The 20,488-nt window shown below is 35.1% G+C and overlaps 1 protein-coding gene across 1 annotated transcript in view; it reads right to left on the bottom strand.

Annotated features, from left to right (window-relative positions):
* Positions 1-2,623: 2,623 nt before the first annotated feature.
* GNB5 (G protein subunit beta 5) overlaps positions 2,624-20,488 on the bottom strand; it is a 54,760-nt gene continuing 36,895 nt past the window's right edge. Inside the window, exons 7-12 of the mRNA XM_074294528.1 lie at positions 17,533-17,676; positions 15,540-15,631; positions 7,177-7,225; positions 6,562-6,658; positions 5,026-5,192; positions 2,624-4,286 (exon numbers count right to left, since the gene is read on the bottom strand). Of these exons, the coding sequence (XP_074150629.1) occupies positions 4,275-4,286; positions 5,026-5,192; positions 6,562-6,658; positions 7,177-7,225; positions 15,540-15,631; positions 17,533-17,676 (561 nt within the window). The 3' untranslated portion in view covers positions 2,624-4,274. The remainder of the gene's footprint in view (positions 4,287-5,025; positions 5,193-6,561; positions 6,659-7,176; positions 7,226-15,539; positions 15,632-17,532; positions 17,677-20,488) is intronic.

Raw genomic sequence — 20,488 nt, forward strand, 5'->3', positions numbered from 1 at the left:
TATTTTTGCTTCTTGTGATGTTAAATGTTATAAAAGGCTATGGCAGCGGAAAAATATAGCTGACTTGATTCAAGGAAAGGGAGGGCATTAGTGGTGTTTTTTTTAAAGACTTGGCAAAATCTTTATTCAAGGGAAAATGGAGAAACCACAATACTATAAAGTTAACAACACAATCCTACTTTTTCATGAAAAAGAACATATTCAAGTTAGAAAAAAGGCTTTAAAATGTTGGAAAAGTTGAAGTAAATTTTCTAATCATTTAGAAACTTCAAATATAAAACTGTAATTACTTATTTTTAAAAAATAGGGTCATTCATTATAATATAACCTTCTTTTAAATTAGACATATGTGCATATTTATATTTTCATTTTTTCTCCCCACTATCATGTAAATTCCATGACGAGAGGGACTGATTTATTTTTGCCTTGAATCCTCAATGTTTAGCATGGTCTAGCATACTAGTACGTTAATGGATAATAAATAATTAGTTGCTTGATTAAGGTAAAGATAAATAAACCCTGTATCTTTCATTCCTTCTTTATGTTCTTCCTTTCTTTATTCAATCAGTAACATCTATATCAGTCCTTCTATAACTTCATAGCTAATAATTACCTGATTTTATAGCAAAAAAAGAAAAAGCCATCATATAATAGCTAAACATGATGATGAGTTTTTTGAAATTTAATCTGTTTTTTTTTTTTTTCCGGAAAGGGGACATTAGGACACAAAGCCCATTTGTATAGGAAATCATGGGAAATTACTTCCCAGAAATGGAAAAAGTGAGAGTACTTTGGGTTTCTTACTTCACTTTTCATTGCTTTGTGGTTATTATTGTTGTGGTTGCTTTTATGTTATTGTAGTAATTGTATATCTAGGTTTTTTTGGACCTACTGCACTCTCAATTAGTTCAAGTAAATTTTTCCATGCTTCTCTGTAGTCACCATATTTATAATTTATTACAGCACAATATTTCCTTACATACTTGTACCATAATTCTCCAGTAATTGGGCACATACTTTGTTTCCAATTCTTAATATCACTAAGAAGTGCTGGAATAAATATTCTTATGTATATGGTAACTTTCTTCTTATTAATGATCTCTTTACAGGATATGTTTACTGTAAAATGGCTAGGTCAAAAGGTTTGGACATTTTAATCATTTTACATAATTCCATAATACATAATACATAGTCAATTTACATAATTCCAAATTGGTTTCCAAAAGTGGTTGTATTGATTCATCACTCCACCAACTATGTATTACTGTATTTTCCTTTATACAATACTTCCAACAATGACTCCTCCTCTCTTTTGTCATTTCTGTCAATTTGCTGAGTATGAGGTGAAACTTGCTGTTCTGATGTACATGTTTCTTATTATTAGTAATTTGGAGCATTTTTTCCTATAGTATTTATAAGAATTCTGTGTTCAAATCCTTGGACCACTTATCTGTTGGGAAATGACTTTTGATTTTACACACACACTTCCCTATTAGTTATTTATATATCTTGAATACCAAACTCTAATTTGAGTAATTTGATACAAAGATTTTTTTTCCATGAAACTGTTTCCCTTTTTAACCTTGATGCATTAATTTTGTTTGTGCACAAGCTCTTAAATTTAATATAATCAAAATTATCTATGTTTTGTAATTACAACTCTATCCCTTGTTTAGTTAAGAATATATCTTCTATCCATTGCAGACAATAAGCATGACACCAACGAAGAAATAAGAGAAGACACTTGTCTCAGAGAAGTGGGAGGTACAGAAGTGAGAGGTCTATCCATGAACACTGTGTATATTTTCTGACTTCTTCAATGTACTATTAATTTTGCTGAAATTTCCTTTCTTGCTTCCTTCCTTATAATTCTTTGTTATATGAAATAGCTCTTTGGGAAGGAGGAAGGAGAGAAATACTGGGAAATGTTTGGTGAGGTAAAAATAGAAGATAAAGTATAAAGTTCTGTTTTAAAAAAGGGTGAGTATGAGCTTTGCTTTTGGAGTAGCCATTAGATGCCAAGACCTGGCACACTGTTGAGAGGAATGACATAATAAATAAATAGTACTTAGCCATGGCAAGTAACCAGAATTTAGTTTCCAGAGCTGCAGAACATGAAATACATTCAGCTTTGGAACCTAGCATCTACCTACCCAGTTAATCCATGAATCCAGAGAAATATTTTTACGTGTCAGGGACTGGTTACTTACAAGACTGACTCATCCAGCTCCATTTGGGAGGAGTCTTTTTTTTTTTTTATTAAGCAAACAGTCTACCAGTGATATCTAAAAGCAGACAATTAACAAAAGGATTATTTCATCTTCTTTAGTGGATTATATATGTTTTATATAAACATTTGAAGGATTTGTAATCTTGATAGAATATGAGTATCTTGATGAAAGGATTTTTTTTTGTCTTGAATGCCTAGGACTCAGCAATTAATAAATAATTGTTGATTGACATCTAAACACACAGGGAAGTAAATTAATCATTATTTAGAAATCCTCAGTTAGCTTATATGATTCACCTTCAACAGATACGTCACATGAATTAACTTTTATAGGCCAAATACAATCTAATGAAACAATGTTTATAAAAACATGAACCTAATACTAGTTTAGAGTTTTTCTTTTTTTCCTCTTTCTACAGAAAAGATTTTGTTTATTTTGGGGGAAAATAGCATCACAAATACACTAATACTTAGCACTGAATATCTTTCCTTGAATTAAAAACAAATGCACAAAAAAGGTAAATACACCTAAGAAGATGATACCTCAAGTTACCTAACTTCAGAATGACTAACTAGTCATTCTGGTGATGTTTGGATCCTTCTAAAAGATCCAGGAATCGTAGTTCTCTGCAGATGGAGAAGAGGAGCGAGAGCTCCCTCAGGATCAGAACTAATGAGGGGAGTTTTTCTGCCGTGAAGGCCACTTTTAGATCTCTCTGCAGATAAATGCAGAGTTGGGGATAGTGTCACAGGAGAGAATGGGCAATATTGGAGGAAGGACCGCCGGCTGACTCTGACCTGAAGTTGGAGCCTTTATCTTTTCCTGGTTTGTTCCCCCCAGATCAAGAGAATCTAACAGGGAGTGTCTGAACCCTAAATGTATAAAGAAACTTCTGGAACAATGGTAGACCTATTTAACTTTGTTTCTTCTTTCAGTTTTTATTGCAATATACGGTATAGTTTCTTTGTTCCATTTAAAATTCTGCTGACTATTTGTATTTTTAATGATGGATTTCTAATAAAAATAAAATAATTTAAATTTTGCCCTGAGTTGATGTTTTTGCTATAGAAAGTGTGATAAGGAAGCCTGGTGATAACTGACTGTATCAAATTCAACTGATTGGTACTCTTAATTATTAGGCTGGGAATTGCCTAGGACCTTAGAGCTTTATGAAGCTTATTAATATTATGTATTTTTAAGCTTTTCAGCTTTGCAAGGAAGAGAAACTGTGTAGAACTGGCATTGTTGCTCTAGATGAAAACTCTTATGAGGTAATCTATTTCCTTGCAAGGAGATCCACAGGTGACTTTGGAAAAGAGGTCTTCAGGCTTTCCCTCATAGAAGAGGGGGAAGGGAAATAGAGGCAGGGACCTCAAAGAAGGTCACATACTTCCCTATACATGTCTGCTTTATTGAATTAAGTTCACACTAGTGAAAGCTTTTCTTATAAAAAGATAATTAGGAAAGATGGAAAAGAGTCTTTAGTCATTCTTAATAAGAAAGACCTCATCACTAGACTTTTTTATAACTGATACTATGTGGTCATTTTAGGATAAACTTCCAACAATACTGCCTTACAAACCATCCAAAGTGTGTCCTAACTCATTACCTGAAATTCCTAACTCTCACAGGAAGCTTTCAAAAATCAAGCTATATCCAGATATAATTGGTAGCTGATATTTTTAACTGCTCTAAAATGAATTTAGTCCAAATCATATAGAATATGTGAAATAATAAATTTGGTCTTAGAGTGCTTTTAGAGAAAAGCTTAATTTGTTGTCTAAATAATTCCTAATTGTAGCTAATTAAAATCAAGAGAATGAAAGCATTATACTTTAAGATGACACTATTAAAGTAGTATAGGCTTATAATCTCTAGTAGACAAATTTTAAATATCAATATGGAATGACATATAGAGACATTTGATGGGTTTCAACTACCAAGATGTTTGCTTAGCATGTGAAATTGCAGGTGAGTATTTCAAATTATACTCCATAGCTTATCTGATATATTGGCTCACATTGTTAGGAGACATTCTACAGATTAGGCCCAAACCTGAAAAGAAAAGAAAATCACAGTCTTTAGTTTATGCCATTAAAAAACTTGAATTTTTTTTTTAACAAAAAGTTCACTTAAGTGGATTACATTTGTTGCTTTCAAAATTCTCGAGAGTTTCATACTTGGCCAAGTAAAATAAGTCATACGTTGTCATTAATATTTTAATTACTATATACGTCATACAGGATTATAGAATCTCAGAGGTAAAAGGGAGTTAACAAGCTACCTGTGAGTTCAACTCACAAATAGAACAAGAAGAATGCCTTCTCTTAACATTTCAACAAATGGTCAACCACCTCTTGCTTAAATAGTTCCACTGAGGGAGAGCCCCCTGTTTTTGCAGGCAGCCTATTCAGCTTTTCAATAGTTTTCATCATTGTGAAACTTTTTTTGATATCAAACCTAAATTGTATTCTCTGCACCTTCTATTCATTGCTCATAATTTTGGCTCCTAGGACACACCTCCTTCCCGCCCTCTCTTTCCTCCCTCTCTTCTTCTTCCCTTCTGCCATTAAACCTGATCTTGTCCCATTTAACTATCTTAACAAGCATGGCTCTCATTTCACTGAAGCATAATGAAGGTAGTTACTAGGATAACTGAAATTAGAATTCAAAATTTGACCCAGCTAGCTTCTGTCTTTTAGTCTTTGAATACTAAGACCAAGCATTTTTCTTCTCTTCAACCAATAGAGCTACGTGTCCCTAATCCCCAAAGTAAGAAGAAAGAGACCCTTACCCTCAGGGTGTGGTCCCATGATCCTGAGCAGAAAGCTGTTCCATCAGGGGAAACACGTAGGGTACTAACTCTATTTTCATGTCCAAACAGGATGGATACCCTTGATCCTTTTAATACATCCCAGACATTGATGGTATAATCATTGTAACCAGCAAACAACAGGCGACCTAGAAAGGGAGTGACATTCACATGGAAGGGTCTTTCCAAAGGTTCTAAACTAGGGGTCCGTAGTTTTCTAGGTCAGCTAGAATTGCAAAATTATGATTTATTATCAGTAAATGTTTGATTTATATGTCTATTTTATATGCCTACATACTCGGAGTCATGTAAAAATTCTTTGGGCAAAAAGGAGTTGCAAGTTAAAAAAGTCTGATTTAAAGCAGGAGAACAATCAATTTGTAAGCTACCTGTTACCTAATTTGTGCAAGTTATTACCTTCCCCTAACCGTACTATACATAATGTATATACCCTTACATGAAATACAAAAATGTGCCTTATCTCAGAGTTTAATCTAATTGACTAGACTTCAGATAGCTTTTATTACAAAGTGGAGTAACTGTTCTCCAACAATGGGTGGAGGTGGGAAGGGGGAAGAAAGAAATCAGAAATCTCAGGAAATCATGGGGACTTCCGAGGCGCTTATGGAAATGGCTTGCTCTCTACCGGACTTCACTAGATTGATTCTTTTTCTTCTAGAACTTTGTTTAAGGTTATTACCTTTTTAATTTTAATTTACCCTTCTTAGAGTGGTTGGTAGATTGTTCTAATTCAGTCAGTTTCCTTTCTTAAATTCAGGTTGTATCTAGTTGCTAGCAAAGGCTCTGTCTCAAATCTTTCTTTCTGAGGGTCAACATGGGAAACTTAGTTCAATGTCTTCTACCCTTTTTAAGAGGTATGTGGGTGAGTGTGTGGTAGAAATGGGGCTTTTTGTACTGGAGAAGAGTGCAGGTGGGAAAAGTTTAATACATCACTCCCTTAGGAAATGGGAAAATATTTTCCTTTATTCTGGCAAGGAAAAAGACAATTTCTGTGGGTGGTGCAGAGCTGGAGTGTAAGCAACTTGAAGGCAAAAACTGTTTTATTTTTGTTTTTTGAATCTCTAGCACTTAACACCATACCTGATAAATACATTCAGGATGATGAATTGATTGTAATTACAGTGTTAAAGTAGGGATGAGAGAGAAGAGAAGAGAAGAGAAGAGAAGAGAAGAGAAGAGAAGAGAAGAGAAGAGAAGAGAAGAGAAGAGAAGAGAAGAGAAGAGAAGAGAAGAGAGAGAGAAGAGAAAATAGAAAAAGAAGAGAAAACTGTGCAAGGGAGAAGCTTTTTTTTTTTTTCTTGATTCCCTCATAACCCCAAAAGTGAGAATAAGGAAGGATATGAGTCAACATGTCAGATCATTTAGGGAGTGCTCCATTACATGTGAAGGAGTGCTGGGAATATAAGTTTATTTACCGTGTGTGTTCTTAGTTCTGCTGCCAGTGATCTGGCAAGGATTCTGATGCAAAATGACGCATTCTAGGAAATCAGATCTTACCACTGAGGGAGAAATCCACACTGGATGCTCCAAATATAATACTCTCTTTGGAGTAAATTGCCACCTCTCTATCAGCACGTAGGTCATACAAGCGACACTGTAATTCAAATGGAGATTTAAAATAATTTTTACTTTGATTGCAACTTTATAAAGTACGGCATATGGACAGACAGGTAAATCAAGTGGTTTGTGCAATTTTTAATGATCACTGTCTTTTACCCTCCCTCCCCTTCCCTTTAATACTTTTCCCCCCATTTTTCTATTCATCTTCATTATCAATGGGAAAGAGGCTGTGGATTCTATGAAAGTATAAAATATCAAGGATTCTCAAGGTATAAATAATTCTTGGGGTCTTGCATGTGCTTTCTTTTAAAAATATATAAATATTGCATTGACTTAAATTATATCACTATTACTTTTCAATGACATATAATCTGCTTCTTTTCTAAGAACTTTCTAACAAAGAAGTAGAATTCAAGTCAAGTTAACCCTTAGCTTTCCCTGTCTGAGAAGGGGTTTTAGAGGGCATGTGAGTGATATTTTTTTCTTCTTGGAAAACTGTACAGAAATAATTTTCTCTTTCAAAAACAAATATTCAGTAACTTGGAAACATACCGTAGCATCATCTGAACCAGAAGCAAAGGCATCTCCACTGGGATAATATCTGTAAGAGACAAAGTTGTGGTTGCAAAATCATTTTACAGACATCACTATTCATGTAATATAGCAGGCAAATCACTCTAAAATTATGTACTTCTGTAGTGCCTTTTTGATGTGTGAAATTTCATATTGATGGCATTTCTTCCAATCTTGTGAGCCAGGCCATTATTTATATTCCATTTTTGCAGAGTAGCTTACTGGTTAGAACGCTGGCTTTGGAACCTAAAAGATCTGAGTTCAAGACCTCTAAAACTGGGAAAGTCACTTAAGTGCTCAGTACTCTAAGCAACTCTCTAAGACTACAAGCTTCAGAGAAAGTGCCAGTCAACTTTATTAGAGTTCTCCTCCAGAAATTCACCATATCAATGAAATCTCAGCTCTAGTCCCTATTACTACCGCCTCTTTTCTATTATGTCTCTTATACTTAAGCTTTATGGTTATTTGGTTGCAAGTCATAATCACAGAATATCATGATTGCATGTTCCCAAAGGGAAATGAAAAGAAATGAGATAACTGTGGTAGGTTATATAACCAGGAGTGTGCTGAACCCAGCCTGAATCAATTGATGGAAATCAGCAAATGCTACAAATTAAGGCTTAATTTATTGTTTTATTGATTCTAGAAAGTGATAGAGAAAATATTAATAATGCAGATTATACTTAAAAGTATATTGTGAGTACATTTCCCCCTCAGAGAAGTGGTTGTAAAATATTTACCAGCCCAACCCTGGCTAGCATGTATTACCAGTGATGATTGGTGCATTAGAAATGATGTGAAATGCAACCATCAAAGATAGCATATGTCTGGAAAATGAGATGGGCTACATGTAAGATGTGGAGAGACAATATGTGGAAAGCCTAAATGTTACATTAAACACTACTGAGATGTTGAAAGAACCAGAGCAATCAATCAATCAATCGATATTTGTTAAGCACCTGCTATATTCCAGGTACTTTGCTAAGTGCTGGGGATACAAAAGGAAGCAAAAGATGGTATCTATCCTCAAGGAGTTTACAATCTAATGAGGAAGTCAACATGAAAAAAAAATTGGTGTCTTTACTACACATGTGGGGCTCATTCTACTGCTTCCTTACACATGCAAAGCAAGCTATATGCAAGGTAAATAAGAAATCAGTAACAGAGGGAAGGCATTAAAATTAAGAGATGATGGAAAAGGCTTCCAGTAAAAGATTTTTGCATATATTTTGAAAAATAAAAAGCCATTATAAACAAAAAGAATTGTTCATCTATCCATACGTCTAATAGGTAATAATGATGTCACATGTTTTTCAAACTTTCTTGTACAACCTCTCTTTATATCTAGGTCACATTTCTATTTGCCTTTATCTTGGTAAATGGTGTAAAATATTATTCTATGCCCAATTCTGCACAGCTTTCCTAATAGGTTTTACCAAATAATGAATTGTTATCCCCAAAATTTGTCTTTACACTTGTCAAACACTGGGTTACTATATTAATTTTCTCCTGTAGATTGTATATCTATTCTGTTCCATTGTTCTGCCTTATTTCTTAGCCAGTACTAGATAGTTTTGATAATTACTGCTTTATTATATAGTTTAAGATCTGGTACTGCTAATCTCCTTCCTTATATTTTTTCCATTAGTTCTTTTGATATTCTTCAACTTTTGTCCTTCTAAATGAATTTTGTTTCTATTTTTTTCTAGCTCTATAAAATAAGTTTTTGGGGTAATTTAATTGAGATGGCATTGAATATATAAATTAATTTTGGTAAAACTCATTTTTTTATTATACTGGCTCTGCCTACCCATGAACAATTAATATTTCTCCATTTATTTAAACCTGATCTTATTTGCATACAAAGTTTTTTTTTTTTTTAATGTTCATACAGATCCTGGGTTTGTTTTAGTAGGTGTATTCTCAAGTATTTTATACTGTCTAGAGTTATTTTAAATGGGGGTCTCTCTTCCTGCAGATGATATATAGGAATGCTGATGATTTATATGGGTTTACTGGATTGGGTTAAGGACAAGACTTCCCAGGAGAACTTCAGGGAAACTGGAGGAGATTCAGAGCCAGAATTCAGGATTTGAGATTCTACCTTTGCTCTGGCTGGAGGCTCCAGAAGCCTCCCAAGAAACCTGCTCACAGAGAAAAGAATTTACAGAAAAGAAACCTCCTCCCAGAGAAGGATTATAATTGAGAGACAACAGGACACTACAATTTGGCGCCCAACGTGGGGCAACGACTTATTCTGAGGCCTTCAGAGGAGCTAGCGCAGACTGCTACTTTGTTGAAATTATTAATCATTTCAATTAACTCTTAGTTGAGTCTTTAGGATTTTCCAAGTGTATCATTATATCTGCAAAAAGAGATAATTTTATTATCTCATTCCCTATTCTGATTCTTTTGTTTATTTTCCTTCTCTTTTTGCTTTTGGTAAAATTTCCAATACAATGTTGACAATATTATTGGTGATAGTGCATATCCTTGTTTCACACCTTGCTTACTGGGAAGGCTTCTCACTCATATCCATTGCAAATAATTCTTGCTAATGGTCTTAGAAAAATTGCTTCTGATCAATTTAAGGAAAAGTCCACTTATGCCTATACTCTCAAGTAGAAATATAGCAATTTAGAAATTATAATAGAAATAAACATTGTACTTTATCAAATGCCTTTTCTTCATCTATTAATATCATATTTTTGTTACTTTTATGATTGATATAATCAATTATGTTAATAGTTGTCCTTACATCAAACCATTCCTACATTCTTTTTATGAATAACACATACTCTTTGTAATATATTATAACCTTTTAGTTAGTATTTTATATAAGATGCTTGCATTCATATTCATTAATAAAACTGATATATATTATTCTTTCTCTTTTTTTACTTTTCCTGGTTTAGATATCAATATCATTTTTGGCTCTAAAAAGGAATTTGATAGGACTCCTTATTTGCTTATTATTCCAAATAAGTTTAATAGTAGAATTAGTTAGTCTTTAAATGTTAATATATAAATGGATGAATATAAATCCATCTGGTCCTAGTGCTTTTTTTTGTAGCTTATTATAGTCTATTCAATTTCTTTTCTAAAATAGCTCTATTTAGGGGCAGCTAGGTGGTGCAGTAGATAGATAACCAGCCCTGAAGTCAGGAGGACTTCAGTTCAAGTGTGACCTCAGACATTTAACACTTCCTAGCTGTGTGACTCTGGGTAAGTCACTTAATCCCAATTGCCTCAGCAAAAAAACAAACAAAACAAAACAACAAAAACAAACAAACATAAAATAGCTCTATTTAGGTATTCCATTTCCTTTAGACAGTTTGTATTGCTGTAAATGTTCTTTCATTTCACTTAAATTATAATTAGTATATAATTGGGCAAAATAACTCCTTATAATTGCTTTGATTTAATTTTCATTAGTGGCATATTTATACTTTTCAATTTTTATACTAGTAATTTGGCTTTCTTCTCTCTTTTAAAAATCATTAATCAATAGTTTATCTATTTTATTGATTTTTTTAAAAAACAAACTCCTAGTTTTATTTATTAATTCAATGATTTTCTTACACTGGATTTTGTTCATTTCACTTTTGATTTTTAGGATTTCCAATTTAATGTTTAATTGGGAGTTTTTAATTTGTTCTTTCCCTAGTTTTCTTTTAATTGCATACCCAGTTCATTGGTCTGTTTTTTTTTTTTTTTTTTCCTTTTTATTGACAGAAGCACTTAGAGATATAAATTTCCTTCTGATTACTGCTTTTGCAAACTTAAGTTTGGTACTGATATTGCATCATATCTATGGTACCTTTTATCATAATGTAGTTTCCCTTTTATCTCTTTAAATTAAATCTATTTTAGCTTTGTCTGATATCATGATTGCTATTCTTGTTTTTTTTTCCTTTTTCTTTTCTTTTTTTTCTTTTTCTTTTTGCATTACCTGAAGCATGGTACATTTTACTCTAGATCTTTATTTTAACTCTGTGTATCTCTCATTTTAAAATGTATTTCTTGTAACCAACATATTGTCAGATTCTGATTTTTAATCCATTTTGTAATCCATTTCTGTTTTATGGGCAAATTCATCCCATTCACAAAGCTGTAATTAATAGTTGTAGTACTGTATCAAGATTCTTTTTTTGACCGTCGTTTTTAGGTAGTCCAATAATTATTATATTTTCTCTTGATCTGTTCTCCAAATCAATTGTTTTTCTTCTGAGATGTTTCCATTTTCTTCTATTTTTTCATTCTTTTCATTTTATTATTTTTTGGTATCTTGTATCATTTGCTTTCCCTTACCCAATTCTGTTGTTTACTTACTTAAGATTCTGAATCTCTTTTTCTGGTTGGTTAACTATCTTTTCATAATCTTCTTGGTTTCCTTGAATTGTTCTTATGTTTTTCCTATTTTTTTTATCAATATCTTTTATTTGATTTTTAAAAGTCCTTTTTAAGTTACTGCAAGAACTATTTTTGGGCACATGACCATTTAATATTATCTCTTTAGGGTAGGATGGGCTTTTTAAATTTCAGTATCCTCTAAAAATGAATACAGTCTTCTCTAGGTGTCTGCTTGGGTTCTTTCTTATTTGTTTATTCATTTTAATTTTAATTGATTTTTATTTTTAGCACTTGTTATCTCTAATCTCTCTAGTCCCAGGCTGTGGGGGAGAGTGCCGCTGGCCTCAGATCCTTCTGACTTATTTTCTAAACTTTTTCTGGGGTCCAAACAAGGCACTCCTTTTCTCCTCCAAGCCACAGCTAGGACCCCCTATAACTATATTATGCTGGAAATGTTCTTGTTTCTCGAGGGCCTTCCAGAGATTGTAACCTTCCGTTCTCCCCTCTGGCCTGGAACAGAAAAGGAACTCTCCAAGGGCCCTGGCCAGCAATGTCCCTGGCCAGCAATGTCCCTGCCCCACTGCTTCTGCTCTCGCTAGGTGTGTGCTAGGTTCTTCTTGCTGTTAGGATATTCTGGGACTGTGGCCTGGGAGCACAGCTGGACAGGGGAGGATTCTTCAGCCTTTTCCAGCTCAGCTGGGCCCCCCTGCCGTTTGTGAGGGGAGAATCCCTGGCTGCCTCCCAGCCCAGGTGCCCAGGCTGCTGTTCCAACAGAGAGCCTGCAGGTGTTTGCATTTCACCCGGGCCAAATCTTAGTCCCCTTCTTTCCTCAGATCTCTCCAGGTATTCCTGGAGAGCTCTTGTTTATTTTTGCTGCTCTGCATTTGTCCTGACTTTTTTTTTTTGACAGTACATGCATGGGTAATTTTTTACAACATTATCCCTTGTACTTACTTCTATTCAGATTTTTTCCCTTCCTCCCCCAACCCCCTCCCCCAGATGGCAAGCAGTCTTATATATGTTAAATATATTACAGTATATTCTAGATACAATATATGTGTGTAGAACCGAATTTTTTGTTGCACAGGAAGAATTGGATTCAGAAGGTAAAAATAACAGTTTACATTCATTTCCCAGTGTTCCTTTTCTGGATGTAGCTGGTTCTGTCCATCATTAATCAATTGGAATTGGATTAGCTCTTCTCTATGTTGAAGAAATCCACTTCCATCAGCATACATCCTCGTACAGTATCATTGTTGAAGTGTATAATGATCTTCTGGTTCTGCTCGTTTCACTCAGCATCAGTTGATGTAAATCTCTCCAAGCCTCTCTGTATTTCTCCTGTTGGTCATTTCTTACAGAACAATAATATTCCATAACATTCATATACCATAGTTTACCCAACCATTCTCCAATTGATGGACATCCATTCATCTTCCAGCTTCTAGCCACTATGAAAAGGGCTGCCACAAACATTTTGGCACATACAGGACCCTTTCCCTTCTTTAGTAGTTCCTTGGGGTATAAACCCAGTAGTAGTATGGCTGGGTCAAAGGGTATGCACATTTTGATAACTTTTTGGGCATAATTCCAGATTGCTCTCCAGAATGGCTGGATTCTTTCACAACTCCACCAACAATGCATCAGTGTCCCAGTTTTCCCACAGCCCCTCCAACATTCATCGTTATTTGTTCCTGTCATCTTAGCCAATCTGACAGGTGTGTAATGATACCTCAGAGTTGTCTTAATTTGCATTTCTCTGATCAATAGTGATTTGGAACACTCTTTCATATGAGTGGAAATAGTTTTAATTTCATCATCTGAAAATTCTCTGTTCATATCCTTTGACCATTTATCAATTGGAGAATGGCTTGATTTCTTATAAATTAAAGTCAATTCTCTGTATATTTTGGAGATGAGGCCTTTATCAGAACCTTTAACTGTAAAAATTTTTTCCCAATGTGTTACTTCCCTTCTAATCTTGTTTGCATTAGTTTTGTTTGTGCAGAAACTTTTTAATTTGGTGTAATCAAAATGTTCTATTTTATGATCAATAATGGTCTCTAGCTCCCTTGGACACAAACTCCTTCTCCTCCACAAGTCTGAGAGGTAAACCATCCCATGTTCTCCAATTTATTTATGATTTCATTCTTTATCTTTCCATGATCCCCCAAGTGCCCCAGACGTAACTCCTATCTCCTAATGAACCATGAATCAGTGAAATCCGATTCATCAGAAGAGAGGGCAGCAGATGATGCTCTAGAGTTGGCCAGAATCTCTGGAGATCCTTAAGTGTTTGGGACACACATATGGCATTTACATCAACCAGAAGCCTCTGGGAGTTGCTGGGGATAATGTCACCGAGTTTTAGTAAACACGACTAGGTTTATTGTGCTATTGTAGCCCTATGCTGCAAATTAACTGGGTCCAAGTTTTTTTTTTTGGGGGGGGTTTTGGGGGGTGTGTATGTGTGTGTGTGTGTGTATGTCTATTTGCTTATTTTTGCCCAATATGTTAAGTTATACCATTTCTCTAAATAAGAGCTACTAGAGAAAAAAAATCTCTAGTGAAAAATTATATGTAAGTTGTACATGTATAATGAAGCTATTTTACGAAGGAAGTTGACAGTGGAGAATACCAGACTTTTTAAATATCCAAATGAGTTTCATCTTTTACAGTACTCACACTGGGAAGCTTCATATTCCTTTCCAGTGATATTGCCTTTGTTCAAAACATTTCTGAATGGGACGCTGTCTTTGAAATTATCTTTAGACTTTATAGGCCAAATCAGATTCATTGCTTTGTAGTCACATCTTGACTTGGGTAAAAAATTAGCATCACCCAGCTTGCTAATTCATTTTATCAGGCTTGAATAATTTGTGGCCATTTAAAAATTTAAATTAACCTTTTAAGGATTTTCCCTTAAAGTCCTTACTCTAGAATTTCTATGGAAGCCTCAGCAGAATAAGTGTACAAACAGTCCTGGGGTCTCCTTTGGAGGGGACAATTGTACTTTAACATACAAGTTTTGACATCTTTGGTTAAAAACAAGTGCGATTACCTAAAGTTGATATGTAAGAAATGTCCATTTAATTCACTTTCATTCTGTAGTTGTGTCACTAACCATTCACTATATTTCCCCTATCTACTTACTCTACGGATTTGTGATATGATTCCAAATATCCAGTTGAACAAATAGGGTCAATCGACCACTTTAGCACTGCAGAGCAAAAATCAGGCTTACTGATCTCTTCTGGAGTAATAATCTAACAATTTCTTCTGGCCCAGTGTCCACTTTCTCCCATCTGTCAACACATCATCTCTAACCTGTCACCCAGTGGTCACGCTGACTAAACTAACCCACCCCTTATAATGGATGGTATCAGTGGGGCAGCCAGGTGGCCCAGGGGATGGAGCTTGAATGAGATGTTGTGAAAACCTGCATTCAAGCCAAAGCCCAGATACTTACAGTATGACTGGGCAAGTCTCAACCTCCATCTGTTTCAGATTTTCCATCTGTAAAATGGCATAACAATGGCAGCTAAACTGAGGACAATAATATTACCTACCTTTCATACCTGTTGTAAGGATAAAATGAGATAATATTTGTAAAGTGCTTGGCAACTCTTATGATGCTATGTAAATGATATTCTTCTTCCTCATTATCTGTGCCTTTATCTGCCCTCCTCCCCAAATATCAATGTCTTGCAAAGAAACAAAAAAGAATTCAGATAGTTAGCTGGCTATTTTCTTTACCTAGTATCTATTGTTCTCCTTGTAATTTTTTTTTTACAATCTTGTGTCACATAAACACAATTTAAGGGACATATTAATAACACTGAAGCTTATTTTGGGGGGGAAATCTTCCCTTCAAGGTTTTGTGAATGTTATCTCCCACCGCCCTTTAAGTTTCAATTTATCTTTATTCTGAAAAAAGAACAAAATAGAGAAACATAATATAGATGTAAGACATATAGTAATTTTCTAACCTGACACTGTTGATATCAGATTCATGTGTTTCAAATGACTGGATGCATTGGCCAGAACGCATGTCCCAAACCATGGCCTTTTTGTCACATCCCTAGAAATAAAAAAAAGTTGTTCTGAGTTAAATGCCTAAGAGGATGATGGGGGTAAGGGAAGGGAATAAAAAAGAAAAGCAGACATAATAATCAGAAGATGCATGTTCAAGGACCAGCTTTACCAATTCTTATTCTCACAATTCTAGACACATCCTCTCTGAATCTCAATTCTCTTATTTCTTGAGTGAATGAAATAATTGTGACACTTTCCACTTTACAAGGCTATTGTGGGGGAAAATGCTTTGTAAATTTTAATGTGTAATAGAACTATGGAATGTGATTTAATACCACTTTTAGAAACTATCTAAATATTTCATATTTCTTCAATAAAATAAAGCAGTATTCTGGGCTAGTAGATAGAGAACTAGTCTTGATGTTAGGAAGACCTGGGTTCTGGACTTGCCTTTGCTTTATATTGGCTGTGTGAATCTAATTGAGTGGCTTAAAATTTCAATGATATCAGCACATCTCTAAGACTTAAATTGCAGAGAAGATGCTAATCTGAATTGGTAGGGGGAGTTTTCATACTAATAAAATCATAGGTCCAGTCCCTTTCCTCTACAAAATAAATATTTTTTTCTGCACAAATTTAATCTTCAATTTAATTTTCAAATAAATAAGCTTTTGAGGGCAAAGAATATGTCTGATTTCCAAAAAGAAAGTGTAGCTTACGGCTGGGAGGTATGAGATAGAAATGGTGTTTGGATCATTCTATTAGTGGCTTTAATTCTATTTTCCCTTTTCAAAATAGGTAGAAACCATTTTAGAGAATTCTTTTTACCGACTTCTTCCCTTCTTTGAATCTTTCCCTCCCCTTGCCTCTCTCCTTCCCACAGCCAAAAAGGCAAGACAAACAGGGATCCAAGAATTGCTCTATTCCCTACTTTCTCCCCCATTTCTAGTTCTAAAGTCCTGGTATCTCTTACCACATAAAAGGGTTCATTCAAATAGGGGCCAAGTGACACTACATATAATTTCTTATATGAAGACCAGCCAATTTAAGTTCAATGAAGCTCATATACAAGTTAATCATAACTTTTCTTTTATAGGAGATTAATGTAAACATAATGTGTCCCTAATTGTTCTTCTTAGTTGCCTAACAGACTCATCTTCTGCAAGTGCAATAATTATGTTACTTCATTTTTTTCTCCCTTTTTCAATTACTTCATTTTGTAGTTGAGGAATCTGAGGTCTAAAGAAGTTGTCTTCAAATACTCAGTGGCTGAATAGAGCTTAGAATCAGGTTCCCTCATTTCCAATTTCCCCCTTTCCTTTACTATGCCACATTGTCTCTCCCAGTTCCCTTTCTACCACTACACTCCCTCTGTGACTATTATGACCCTTGATGAACCTTCCAACTGCTTGGTGATCTCAAAGGTCTTTGGGTGCTGTTGTTTCACAAGGCTCAGTCACGTACTCTTTGTTCTTTTAATCCTCAGAAAGGGGATGTTGATCTTCTGTTACTCATTGATGCTCTGTTGCAACTAGCTTTTTATTTAAGGAAAAAGATTTTTGCTTTGATTCATAGGATGTACCTTCATTATAGAACTTTTCCAGAAAATCTGTATAGTCCTTTGAAAATCTATGAAAGAAAGGATTGCAGAGAATGGACCTACACCCATAGCCTTTTTACTGGGTGATGTTTACTAAAATAGTAGAAAACAGTGTTTGGTAACAAAATACTATGATAACATGAGAAGGAGGATGAGCCTTATTCTCAGCCTATTTGTTGTCCTTTTGCCTCAGATCTTCCAGTTTTTCTCTCACCTAACTCAGGTGAAGAGTCCCTCATCCAGAGCCCTAGTCAGTGGGGTCTTCCCTTATGAAAAACGTTCCCGTGGTCCTCATTTAATGTTCACATTTCCTGGAGACAGGTAGACATGTACTTTAAAAGCCTTACCCCAGACACAAAGGTGTTTCCTGTTTCTGAAGGGGCCAGATCCAGGCAGAGAACATCAGCTCCGTGTCCATGAAAGCTCTGTAGAAGCTGCCCACTCTCCACATCCCACAGGGCACAGGTCCCATCCCCGCTAGCAGTCAAGATCTGCCCAGTGAGAAAAGGACAAAAATGCTGCTGTTACAACTAAGGTCAAGTTGTCATTAGTGATAAATGAACTATTTGAGGTGCTCACAAGAAAAGCTGGTTCCCCTTAAAAACAGTATTTACAAAGGAAAACACCAAAGAATTCATAGGGAGGGCATTCAGGTTCAAACCTCAGCTGGGATACTACTCATGGGACATGGTATAAGTCAAATCATCTCTTTGGACCTTTACTCTTTCATTTGTAAAAGAAGGGGGTTGGATTCCTAAAATGATCCCCAAACCCGGCTCATTCCAGACAATTTGTTGTCTCAGCCCTATCTGGAGGCTACTATCCTTTGACTTCCTGAACTAGAACCAGAACTACATGGCTTTTTCTGGCTCCCAAGCTTTACAGGAGCAGCTTGAGCTGCAGCCCCAAACGCTCCATGCCCACGAAGGACTCTGCCTCTGTCTGCACTCCTCTGGCCACAACCTGATGTAGTGGAGCTTGACTGCTTTTCCTCCAGGTGGCTGGGAAACAGGAGCGAGGCTACCTTTGGGGACTGGTAAAAGAAGTGGGACTGACCACCTTGGAGAGCATTTGCCATCAGAGGCCATCTCAATTTGATCTCGAATGATAACAGTTATGCATTAAATAGAATAAAATTCTCTATAAGCTTGCAGGAGTGTAGACAACTGGAGACTCCTGAGCATAGGCATCATACTGTCTGTGGCTGGGAAACAAGTCAATGGAATGACAAATATTCCACTGTCAAGAGAAAGAGGAAAGAATAGAAACACTGGAACTTATCACACGTGACATTTAGCCTTCGCCTGATATGCCAAGGGATGGGCCCTAAGTTGGAAGAGCCTTCACAGGATGTCTCATTTTAACATCCTAGTCACTGCCTAAATGTCCCCCTACTGCCCATGAGCCTTTCTACAAGAATCTCAAAAACATTCAAAATTTGCTAGAGAAATTATCAAAGTGTTGTTTAAGTTGGAATCAGGAAGACTTGGGTTCAAATTCCATTGGACATTGATTAGCCATATGACCATAAGCAACTCAGTATATTTCATCTATAAAATGGGGATAATATTATCTATACTACCTTATCTCAAGGAGTTATTATGAGGCAATTGAGATGATGTACACAGAGCATTTTGAAAACTCTGAAACGATTTATGAATTATCTATTAATCTATAATATGAGTATCATTTACCACTAAATTTTCAAAAATTAAATTTTACTTTGAAATAAGTTTTTTACTTGCAGTTTTCACATCACACTATACCACACATATATATACTCAAACGGATATTAAATAAGGGATTTCATTCTTCCTTTTTGTAAGGAGAGAGATATTATTCCCTTCCTTTCTTCTTCTTCTGCCCATTCCATTACTAAAATACCAGATATACTAGTAAATACTAGAAATACTAGAATACTAGTAAGTTATTAGCTGCTCTGGGGCCCATGAGAGCCAACCAAAAACAGCCAGGTATCATTCAACAATTCATTAGGTTTGACAGTTTGAGAAAATAGAAGTAAAAGTTTTCCAAGTCACACATGGCCATATTTTCAAGCCTTGGGCTGGTTCCAGAGCCTCAAAACTACTCCCAAAAAAGTTAGGTCTGGATTCAATTCCAGATGACTCATTCTAGTCTAGACTTGTTCCCAGCATTCTATAAACTTCAAAATATCATGGGGCTGATGAAAGAAATAGAAACTTAATTAAATTGCTAAAATTGAATTCTATTTTCAGTTTTGGCATGAATATTTTGTTCTATGCTTTATTTTTTCAAATCTAATTTAGATTGATAGATTTATATCTGGCAGAGACTTTGGGGACTATTTTACAGATGAGGAAACTGAGTCCTTGAGAGTTTGATATATTCTCATTGATTCAATGTTGTGAAATTTAATTTTTCATACAAACATCACCAATACTCTGCACAGATAGTAGCTACTTAATATGTGTATATGTATATGAAGTATGAGTATATAAAGTTGCTAATGCATAAATGCATTATGACTTTTGGAATACGCTTTATAAGGAAACCGAAATGTAGAGTGTTTAAGTAACTTTCCAAAGTCACAGTGTGATCATTTGTTAGGATGTGAACCTGGATCGTTTGACTCTAAATTTAGTGTTCTTTCCATGCTGCATATATTTATTTAAATACTAATTTCCTAATTCCCAAATATGTGGAAAATTGAGTGATTTCCATAAAATTAAAAATTCTTGGACTATTCAATAAGCCATTTAAAAAGGTAACCCAACACAATGTGTTTTGTTTTACTTTGGAAATTTCTTCCTCTTCATTATAACCATAGTAATAGATAAGAAAGCATTTAGAGTTCTTGGTTATAGGTAAATTTTCGAAGCAGAATTCTTTTGCTCAGGTTTTATGATCAAAAAAAGATTTTGTAACAATTAGAAATGTCTTTAAGTGGAACAAAATGGTCTTGAGAGCTTTAGTGATCTCTCTTTGGAAGCTTTGTGAATGCTCACTAGGGTGTAGCCGCTGGATTTCTTGTTTAGGTAGGTACCAGTCGGATTAGACAAACTCTAAGGACACTCTCTTCTCTTTTGTAAGTTTCTATAGAAATTTACTGAACTGCATCCAATTCTCAGGAACTAAGTCAGAAGTTTATCCCTCATGTAGGGTACTTAGCCATCATATATCACCTTACTCTCTTCACTTTTCCCCCACTATTGCTGCCAGCTGTAGTGCCAACTCCTCTAAATCTGTTATAGCTAACCTGGCTAAAATCCAACAATAACTCACACTTTGACAGGCTCAGCTAGGCAGGGGTAAAACTACCCT

Source organism: Sminthopsis crassicaudata, chromosome 2 (assembly GCF_048593235.1).
Source record: "Sminthopsis crassicaudata isolate SCR6 chromosome 2, ASM4859323v1, whole genome shotgun sequence".
NCBI classification, from domain to species: Eukaryota; Metazoa; Chordata; class Mammalia; order Dasyuromorphia; family Dasyuridae; genus Sminthopsis; species Sminthopsis crassicaudata.